Source organism: Salvelinus sp. IW2-2015, linkage group LG15, assembly GCF_002910315.2.
Source record: "Salvelinus sp. IW2-2015 linkage group LG15, ASM291031v2, whole genome shotgun sequence".
Taxonomy (NCBI): Eukaryota; Metazoa; Chordata; class Actinopteri; order Salmoniformes; family Salmonidae; genus Salvelinus; species Salvelinus sp. IW2-2015.
Window position 1 is genome coordinate 24,380,266 of NC_036855.1, and position 11,387 is coordinate 24,391,652.

The 11,387-nt window shown below is 41.0% G+C and overlaps 1 protein-coding gene across 1 annotated transcript; it reads right to left on the reverse strand.

The window, feature by feature from the left end:
* Window positions 1–180: 180 nt before the first annotated feature.
* Window positions 181–7,551, reverse strand: sftpbb (surfactant protein Bb). Its single transcript, XM_024001526.3, has 11 exons — window positions 7,274–7,551; window positions 6,025–6,086; window positions 5,516–5,590; window positions 4,994–5,119; window positions 4,706–4,840; window positions 4,472–4,552; window positions 4,185–4,368; window positions 3,821–3,963; window positions 3,510–3,590; window positions 2,500–2,610; window positions 181–946 (listed from the first exon to the last, which is right to left on the reverse strand). The coding sequence occupies exons 1-11, from the start codon at window positions 7,323–7,325 to the stop codon at window positions 911–913; spliced, it is 1,086 nt and encodes a 361-aa protein (XP_023857294.1). The 5' UTR covers window positions 7,326–7,551; the 3' UTR covers window positions 181–910.
* Window positions 7,552–11,387: the final 3,836 nt, after the last annotated feature.

The following is an 11,387-nucleotide window of genomic DNA, read 5'->3' on the forward strand; positions in this document are numbered from 1 at the left end:
GGGTAAGCCCCCACCACATGAGGACCAGGACTTTTTATTGGAGGATTTTGGATAGAGAAAACAAAGTCTACTATTTTTTGTTCTTCAACTTCTAACTGTAAATGGTGGAATAAACCAGCTTTGAAATGTGTTTCYAGTCATTGATGTTTTACCTTTTTGGATGAAATGTATTGATTTGGGTTGGGTCTTTTATTTATTTTATTTGTGAAACAAGGAAGTAAAAACAAGAAATAAAATGTTGACATTACCAAATAGTGAGGGTTGCAAAAGGATGTTCCTATTGTAAGCATTATAGGATAAATACTCACATGTACATTTAGTTGGATCACAAAAATGAAATCTAACAATTGTACATTAAATGAAGGTAATGCATTATTAAAATGTTCACATTACTGATTTCTCAACAGGACACTTTGCCACTTTAATTTACTGTACTATGTTCTTCCTGATTATGACTGATTTTATATGAAGATACTATTACCTACCTTTATTACAGACAACTGAAAAGTCACATTTCAAATGTAAATTGTTATACTTGTGGATATGTGCTTAAATAGGTCCAATATTATTTAAAGTCAATTATTTACATTGCTTGACTAAATGACTTACTGTACTCATAACAGCCTACCCAGTGCAAATCAAACCTGACATCAAATCATCTCAGTGCTACAACAGCCTACCAGAAGTGAAAATCAAGGAATTAAATACACAAACATTTTACTCAAATTGCTCAGTGCAATATCAGATGACCTGTAAAATGAAATTGACAAAATATTTAATTTCAACTGTGGCAAAGAAAAGTTATTAAAGGCAATAGTGCAATACTAAAACATATATTTGGCAGGTAATAAATGCAGATAAATCATCAGCTTCATCCATGGAGGGAGAACTCTGGGAGTGGTTCTCAGCTCTAGTTCCTCATCAACTTCTGGCAGAAGTCTACCATCTGGAGTTGTATCAAAATAAAACCAGATCAGAAATAAGGCAGCGAAACATTGTTGTGGGTCGGGTTGTTTTTCAGACAATACACCACGGCAGACATGACTTRTACTATATTTTTTGTTTACTTATAGCTTAGGTTGTATTAGATAAGACCGTTTCCCAAAAACATCTTAAGGCTAAGTTCGTTAGAACCTTCATAGGAGCATAGTTAAATCACCAAGCTGTTAACGTTGCACTTAATCAAATCTAAGGAAGTCGTAGCCTGCTACAGACGTGCTCAAATTTGTTGGCATCCCACCACAATTTTTTTTTTCTTCTCTGTAATAACTTGAAACTGACAAAAGTAATTGGCGTCCACCATTGTTCAATCTGGGGTTGATTTTCCTATTGCGGACACGCCCAGGGAGGTTGGCTACAGTTCCATGGACCTTAAACTTCTTAATAATATTTGCAACTGTTGTCACAGGAACATCAAGCTGCTTGGAGATGGTCTTGTAGCCTTTACCTTTACCATGCTTGTCTAATATTTCCTTTCTGATCTCCTCAGACAAATCTCTCCTTTGCATTCTCTGGTCCATRTTCAGTGTGGTGCACACAATGATACCAAACAGCACAGTGACTACTTTTATCCATTTAAATAKGCCGAATGACTGATTACAAGATTGGAGACGTGTGATACTAATTAAAGAAACTAATTCGTTTGAAATATCCCTATAATCCAATTATTTATATTTTCTATGGGGTACCAACAAATGTGTCCAGGCTATTTTAGAATATCTTTGTAGAATAAGCAATAATTCATCTCTTTTCACAGCTTCATTCTATGACATACCAAGGCATGCAAGTATACATGATAAAATAGCTTTTAATTATCACTTTTCAGGAGGAATTAAGCATTATTTCAATGAGCTGTATGGGTACCAGCTGTTGTCGTTAGTTTGTCGTTAGATGCTTTTATACACAGAAGATCTTTGCTAAACATGGAATCACATGGTTTATCCGTCTCTGTGACCACCAATAAAAAAACTAAGTTGAATAAAGTTGACTACAAATACAAAGTTGCCAATGTCTTTGCAGTCGATACAAACAAGCAACGTACAGTATAACATATTGAAATAACTGATTGAACATGAAATGTAGGCTGAGTTATTTTGCTACTTGTAGGCTACTGTCTAATTAATCTCAATATTTCATGATGTGTAGCCTWGCAAGTGCGCAATAATGTGCCAAATCGGTTATTTAGTGCATTTTGATTGGGTAAGCATTATAATTAGCCACGTCAATATTTACAGCCGTAGGTGGAAATATCTCTCTAGGTGCTGATCCGTCAGTATTGTGAAATAATTCTAATGTTAAAGATTTGAAAGGAGAAACCTGATCCGAGAGCAGCACTAGTATCGACACACGCTCCAACGACACACTTAGCGACCGCTCTCTCTGCATGGTTTTGGGAAACGCATGTTACATCTACGATCGTTGTAGGAAAGATGCATCGTTAAAAACACTCGTTCTATTGCCATCGGGAAACCGGGCCCATGGCAGATCTAGTTTACTTACACCACACCCCTGAGCAGTTTTCAAGTCCTTGCAGATGTAACTGGGTCCCCAGGTACACTGGTTCTTCCCCAGAAGATGCTGCTCTTTCACAGCAACACACATATCAGCTCTCTGGAGGGCAAAGAGATATACACTGAGTGTATAAAACATTAGAAACACCTTATTAATATTGAGTTGCACCCCCTTTTGCKCTCAGAACAGCCTCAATATGTCGAGGGCATGCTCTACAAGGTGTCAAAAGCGTTCCACAGGGATGCTGGCCCAGTTTGACTCCAATGCTTCCACAGTTGTGTCAAGTTGTTTGGATGTCTTTTGGGTGGTGAACCATTCTTGACACTCATGGGAAACTTGAGCGTGAAAAACTCATAACCCTGTTCAAAGGCACTTAAATATTTTTCACCTTTTGAATGGCACACATACACAATCCATGTCTCAAGGCTTAAAAATCCTTCTTTAACCTGTCTCCTCCCCTTCATCTAGACTGATTGAAGTGGACTTAAAAAGTKACTGGGATGATCAATAAAGGATCATCCCATTCACCTGGTCAGTCTCATGGAACGAGCAGGTGTTCCTAATGTTTTGTACACTCAGTACAAAGTTTTGTATAGTCAGCTGATATCCGTATTTTACATTTATTTAACTAGGCAAGTCAGTTAAGAACAAATTCTTATTTACAATGACAGCCTACACCGGCCAAACCCGGACGACGCTGGGCCAATTGTGCGCCGCCATATGGGACTCCCAATCATGGCCGGTTGTGATACAGCCTGGAATCGAACCAGGGTGTCTGTAGTGAAGCCTCAAGCACCGAGATGCAGTGCCTTAGACCGCTGCACCACTCTGGAGCCCATACTAACTAAGACAAGACTCAGTCATCTTACACACAATCAAACCACTTGTCAATGGGACAGTGGTCATGGTTAGTAATTAGAAGAAGTGGTCTGGGGATTATAGACACTGTAGAATCAGAGGAGGACCCTCCTACGGCTGGATGGGAATGGTTTAATTACCTCGCATGTATCCGGAGCATCCATTTGGCTTCCCAGAACCTTCTGTAGTCTGAGACCGTAGAGTTTGGTGAACATTTCACACTGGATAGAACACAAAGACAGGCACAATGAAACTGACGTCAATGCTTTAAACACAACTGAAAGCTTTTTGTTATATCTTACGGTGACTACAGCACAGAGCACTATATTTAGGCCTATTCTCCTTCTACTGGTAGTAGAGGAAACTTGCGTAAGCTCTGTGGGGCTTCTCATACACTAAATAAACATGTAGGGGCTAAGGGGTGGATGTAGGGCATAGGGGCTGGGCAGACCTTGGGGATGGCATTGGGGTGATGCAGGCAGACAGACTGGAGGAAAGAGGAGGTCTGAGGTTCAGTGGCGTTGAGACCCAGGTGTAGCCGGCTCAGAACCGCCAGCGTACGGCAGGAATCACAGTCAGAGGGGAGGGGCATCTCTGGAGAGGAGGGTCAGGGTTACAGAGGGCTACAATGTGGAAGAGCAGTGCCAAGGGAGACAGAGATAATCTACAGATCAAGGAGAGCATGAACGATGAGGGTAGAAGATGAGAGAGTAGAAAGGAAATGTGTAGCCCACAGTCATATCAGTATGAGACCACACACATATAACCTTATGATTGAAACGAGAGCTCTGGTCTGACCAAATCACCCCACTCACCCATGCTGGGGGTCTCCTGGAACAGACACAGGTGCAGCAGGGCACAGATGGAGTGAGGGGCGGCTGACGACAGCAGGAAGTCAACAATCTCCTTTCCATACTTGTTGATGAAGTCCTCACACTTGTCTTTGTAGCTTGCAGGTAGGAGGCCACACACCTCATCCATTAGCTTCACTATGGCATCCTGTAAGGGTCAAGGGTGTCCAACAAAATGTGTCTGCGTGTTAGTGAGTGTGGACACTTGTGAGAAAAATATAGACTTAATATAGACTTATTGAGAGAGTTACCTCAGTCCTCTCTGTAGGCAACATGCTCTCCAGTTTCTTCATAAGATAAACACAGAAGGTACACTGTGGGCTGATCTGCACCTAGAGAGGAGATCAGCTGGTGAGAGAGCATTCAGTGCAGACAGAAAAATTACAAATCATGCAGAACTTGAAAAACACATTGACAAAAACAAAGAAGGGCAGGGAAGAGACTTCCGTTTCTAGACTGTACAAAAGTTCAGCTCTCACACTCACCTCTGGGCTGGTGCCTGAGTCAAGTACAGCATTCGAAAGATGGATGTCAGTGAAAGTGGGAGGAAGCGGTTCAGGCGCTCTTCTCTCTGAGCGGACAGCACACAGGCCCAGAACCATACACGTCTCACCTGGCTTCTACAGATATGAAGGAGAAAGGCAATTGAAAAGTCCTTATGTTATAGAATAACAACATTATTGCCCATGATACAATGTAGGAACATTTTTGGATGGTTACGTTGTAAACCAGACTTCCCTTTCTCTGCATGTTTGCAGTTCTCAGGCACTCACCAATATGCCAGTGAGGTACTGGAGGGCTTGGGGCAGGTACATATGCACCTGGGACATACAGTGGCTTTTCGCCTCATCTATGGGGAGGCGCAGACACAGGGCATCCAGGGTGTTGTGGATCAGCTCCTAAACAATTAACATAGGGACATATACAGTTACAGTACACTATTGGTGGCTCACTTTGTTATGGGGTGAGATGCACAATGACATGTCAATTTGACATCCTTCTAGTAGACTTTGTTTCAAGCGCAGAGTTCAACATAATGTAGTCTCTGTTGACTATACTGTAAGGGAGTTGCTGCAAGATATGGTATTCTATATTTGCACAATAAACGGGAACTGAAAGATGGGGGGTGAGATGGAACAATAAACGGGAACTGAAAGATGGGGGGGGGGGGGGGGGGGGTGAGACGAGAAGGCTTTTTTCATATTTACTTGAAGTACCACTTTCTGGTCAGGGTGTTATCTCTGGCTACAACAATAAAATGAAATAAGACATACTTCAGCAGAATGGGTACTCACCTGGGTGTCAGTGTTGGAGATCATGTCTGTGAATAGCTCAATGATCTGGCTGCAGTCTGAGCAGATGTCAGTTGTCTGGTAGATGGGGAAGGTCAGAGGTGAGAGGTCAGCGAGTAACTATCAATTAACATTTTCAGTCATAACCCCCTACATCTCTAACCTAACAACCACATGCTCTACAGTTCAGGTATGGAATCTCTGATGAAAAAATGCACCCCACAACAACTGTCTTTCTGAAGTTGAAAAATAACTTGTTTCGAGTGTGTGAAAGTACAGGCTTGGTGAAACAGGCTTGGTGTTACTAGAAATATGGAGTTTTCAATAGATGTGATGAATGCTTTATGAACCAAGTACTGGGCTATATTCCCTAGAATAGAGAATACAAGTTATACAGTTGGTAACTGTTAACAGGGAACTACTTGAGTTAATCGGTGTAGTTTCCATCAAACCTGGTCCTGGAGGAGACATGTTAGATCTGTTGGTTTCACACATAGTCATTTATATCTTACTGAGGACAGCTGTGTGATGCCCAACTTGGGCCTGGTAGGCTCACCGATGACCATGGTCTCACCTGTGAAGATCCCACAGTTTAGTTTGTTAGTATAAATAAAAGTTGTTAACTAGGTCAGATGCAGACTTTAGTACGAGACATAATTTCTATTCAGATATTGGAACAAGGCACTAGCCTGGGTGCCAGTCTTGTTTCTGCCCTCTTGCCAACAGCTATGTTTCCATTAACTTGTCCAGAGATTTGTTTTCTTCTGCCATTTAGAAAGTTTGGATGTACTGCCAAATTCTCTAAAACGACRTTGGAGGCAGCTTATGGTAGAGATATTAACATTAAATTATCTGGCAAGAGCTCTGGTGAACATTCCTGCAGTCAGCATTCCAATTGCACCCTCCCTCAAAACTTGAGACATCTGTGGCATTGTGTTGTGTGACAAAACTGCACATTATAAAGTGTCCTTTTATTGATCTCAGCACAAGGTGCACCTGTGTAATGATCATGCTGTTTAGTCAGCTTCTTGATATGCCTCACCTGTCAGGTGGATGGATTATCTTGGCAAAGGATAAATGCTCACTAACAGGGATGTAAACAATTTTGTGCACAACATTTTCGACAAATAAGCTTTTTGTGATTTTTTTTATTTCAGCTCAAGAAATGTATACCATTCTGTTAAGAACCAGACCGCATCATGTGCCAAATTTAAAACAGACCTAACGTATTGCTGCAATAGTTGCAGCGAATATGGTATTCTATATTTGCACAGTAAATATACAGAGAGGAAAGGTGACACCAGAACACTTTTTTCATATTTACCTATATCTCGGGCTACAAAAATGGGAGTTGCATAAAGAGACTGGTATACTAATCTGGCAAGAACCAGACTGCATCATGTCCCAAGTATTGAACAGGCCTAATGTATGCTACGTTTTACAAAGAAAAYCCCACTGGGCATGGACGTCAATTCAACGTTTATCCACGTTGGTTCAACGTARATTTTGTTGAGTTGATTCCACCAGTATGTGCCTAGTGGGAATTAAGCAAAAATATCTTCCATGATCTGGCATTACTAATTGAAGAAAAAAGCACGACTGCTTCATAGCGCAGTTYTAACTGATGTATTTGTGCAGAATCCAAGTCTAATTTTGTAACTGTTAATATATAGTGACAGCGACTCGTTAGACAAGGAAGGGTTTGTCAAAAAGACTGTAAACATAGAAGAATATATATGAGCTAGTCAAGTAGCTACTTACCAATACAAAAAGATGCCATGAAGATCAAGACAATAAATTGTAAAAACGCCATCGTAAGGGAGGACAGAGAATGATTTACAGTCGGCCCTGTATAAAAGTGACCGTAGTATGATCTTTCTGACGGCTATGAGTACGGAAGCACAGATTAGAGACGGAATAATGCGTTTAGGCCATAGAGTTAGATAGAGGACTCTAGTGCCCCAAAGCCTRTGTTAGCATAGGCAGCGCCATTGAGGACTTTCATAATTTTGAAATTGTCAACTGGGTGGGACTTCCTATGACAGCGTTTCCCAAACTTGGTGCACGTTTTGCTTTTTGCCCTGACACTACACAGCCGATTCAAATGATCAAAGATTTATGATTAGTTGACTATTTGAATCAGCTGTGTAGTGMAAAACCGAGTTTGGGAAAACCTGACCTATGGGTTAAGGAAGGATCACATAGTTCCATCTGTAGCCAATTAATTATGCTTGTGAATTAACATTCCATAACTTCAGGTGGCAGTAAATCGCCAATCTTGGCATTATACCTCTTCTATACTAATACTGTTCTATACTAATTCCAGGTGGTAGTATTCACCGGTTTAGTTTGTTTACCAACTCATAGAAGTAGTAGAAGAATAAAATGGACTACTTCAAAATGGAAATGGCCTCAATTGCACTGCCCGTGTACTTACGGACGCCATAATATGAAAGATACAAAGAAGAGTCCTCTATCATTCTTTATGGTTTAGGCAGAGTCGAAAAAAACAAGAGTCACATGTTATGGTTTGCTGTGTCAATTTTTCCTTACCAGGAGTGTATCCACTACATTATTCTGTTGAAAAAAGTTTCAAAACCATTTACTCCAAACGGAGAACGTTTTACAACACAAACGAGAGTTTCTATTGGCCTATATTTTGGGTTCTCATGGGGTACAACCAATAATTTATATATAAACACTAGATGACTAATTGGGGGCGCTGTGTTGAAGCCWCCTTTCCTCCATCTTGGCACTCCCCCCACCGTTGTAAAAAATATTTTGGAAGCTATAGTTTCAAGTTATGTCACATGCACAAGCACAGTGAAATTCTTTTCTGCAAACTCAAAACCCAACAATGCARTAATCAATAACAATGTAATACTAGAAAAAACACCCAAGAAATAAGAAGAAATATGAAGAACACAATAATTAAGCAAATAAGCATACTGTACAGGGTCAGTTACAATACCATATTTACAATTTACGGGAATACTGGAGGTAGATATGTATAGGGGTAAGTTGACTAGGCAACAGGATATATGATAAACAGAGTAGCAGTAGCTTGTATGTGAGTGGGTGTGCATGTGTGTAGAGTCAGTATACATGTATGTGCATACTATGTGTAAGTGAGCATATGATGGAGTGAGTGTGTGTGTGAGTGTGTAGGGCCCTGTAAGTGTGCAGAGACAGTGAACAACTTAAAATAAAAGGTAATTAAAGATACAAGGTTAACTCAGATATACAGTGTAGCTATTTTGTTAGCTATATATCATTCTTATTGCTTGGGGATAGAAGCTGTTGAAGAGCCTGTTGGTGATAGACTTTATTCACCGGTACTGCTTGCTGTGTGGAAGCAGAGAGAATAGTCTATGGCTTGGATGGTTGGAGTCTTTAACGATTTTCCGGGCCTTCCTTCCACACCGCCTGATATAGATGTCCTGGATGGCAGCGAGCTCGGTCCCAGTGAGGAACTGGGTTGTCCACACCACCCTCTGTAGCGCCATGCGATCGAGGGAGGTGCTATTGCCATACCAGGCAGTGATGCAGCCATTCAATATGCTCTCAATGGTACAGCTGTAGAACTTTTTGAAGATTTCAGGGCCCATGCTAAACGTTTTCAACTTCCTGAGGACGAAGAGCCATAGTCGCGCCTTCTTCACGACTGGGCATGGGTGTTTGGACCATTTTAAGTCTTTAGTGATTTGGACACCGAGGAACTTGATGCTCTCGACCTGCTCCACTGCAGCCCCATCGATGCGGACGGGGGCATGCTCGCCCCCTCTTTTCCTGTAGTCACGATCAGCTCCTTGGTCTTACTGACGTTGAGGGAGAGGTCGTTGCTCTGGCACCACACTGCCAGGTCACTTACCTGGCAGTGTAAGTCGGTGATCATAGTAGCCGGTGATCAGGCCTACCACTGTTGTGTCGTCAGCAAACGTCAGCAAACAAACGTGCGTGGCCATGCAGTCGTGGGGGAACAGGGAGTACAGGAGAGGACAAAGCACATACCCCTGTAGGACCCCCGTGTTGAGGGTCAGCATGGTGGAGGTGATGTTGCCTACCCTCACCACCTGTGGTCGGCCCGTCAGGAAGTCTAGGATGCAGTTTCAGAGGGAGGTGTTCAGACCCAGCGTCCTAAGCTTGGTGACGAGCTTGGAGCGGACAATGGTGTTGAACGCTGTAGTCAATGAACAGCATTCATACATAGGTATTCCTCTTATCTAAATGCATTTAGCTAGAAAGGCATGTATTCATGTCTGCATTTGTTTTTTCTACATTTATTCTATTACAGACACCTTAATGCATACTTTTAAATTATATTATCTGAGCTAACATAAAAAATTAAAATGTAAATATATATAAAAACATTTTCCTTAAAGTATACTTTTTTTAAAGATTACTAAAGTTACTGTCCCCACTACAACAAAAATACTTCAATACATGTAATTTTTCCTATGAAAACATTTCATTTAAATATTGTATAATTCCTATGGAGGACTGCTCCTACTGGGGAGTGCCAATATGGCCAACAGATGGCTTCAAAGCCTCTCAAAGAACAACAGATGCCTTTCTGTGTTTTGCAAACATTGCCCCACGAGGGCGATGCACTTCAAGTTGGTGGCAGAACAATGGGGAGTTCTTATAGAACGCCAGCAAAAAAAGCCTMATTTTACATGTTGCATATGAGTGCATGGATTATGTTTGGATTTTAAGGCTCGTATGAATGTCCTGCTTAAAACCTGTTACGGCTAGACGTTCATCTAGCGGAACATTTCGACAACATCCGGTGAAATTGCAGAGCGCGAAATTCAAATTAAATTATTAGAAATATTTAACTTTCATAAAATCACAAGTGCAATACACCAAAATAAAGCTTAACTTCTTGTTAATCCAGCCACCGTGTCAGATTTCAAAAAGGCTTTATGGCGAAAGCAAACCATGCGATTATCTGAGGACAGCACCCTACCATACAAACACATGAAAATCATATTTCAACCAAGCAGGTGCGACACGAAAGTCAGAAATAACGATATAATTCATGCCTTACCTTTGAAGATCTTCTTCTCTTGGCACTCCAATATGTCCCAGAAACATCACAAATGGTCATTTTGTTCGATAAAATCMTTTTTTATATCCCCAAAATGTCAATTTATTTGGTGCGTTTGATTCAGAAAAACACCGGTTCCAACTTGCCCAACATGACTACAAATGATCTAATAAGTTACCTGTAAACTTGGTCCAAACATTTCAAACAACTTTCCTAATCCATCCTTACGTATCCTAAAACGTAAATAATCGATAAAATTTATGACAGAATATACTGTGTTCAATAGCGGATAAAATCAAAGTGGAGCGAGCTCCAGGTCGCGCGCCCCAAACAAAAGAGTCCACTTGGCTTGACACTCATTCTGAATAGCCGTACTTCTTCATTACTCAAAGGAAAAACATCAACCAATTTCTAAAGACTGTTGACATCTAGTGGAAGCCATAGGAACTGCAACCAGGTGCCTCAAATCTAGTTACCCATAGAAAACCAATAGAAAACACAGTGAACTCAATTTTTTTYCCCTGGATGGTTTGTCCTCGGGGTTTCGCCTGCCAAATAAGTTCTGTTATACTTACAGACAATATTTTAACAGTTTTAGAACTTTAGAGTGTTTTCTATCCAAATCTACCAATTATATGCATACCCTAGCTTCTGGGCCTGAGTAGCAGGCAGTTTACTTTGGGCACGCTTTTCATCCGGACGTGAAAATACTGCCCCCTATCCCAAAGAGGTTTAATATGATGTTTGGGTCATCGTAGCTAATCAACTGCATTATACCTAAAAAACACTTCAACTTCAACCAGAAAAATGGCTCTTTGGCTAGCT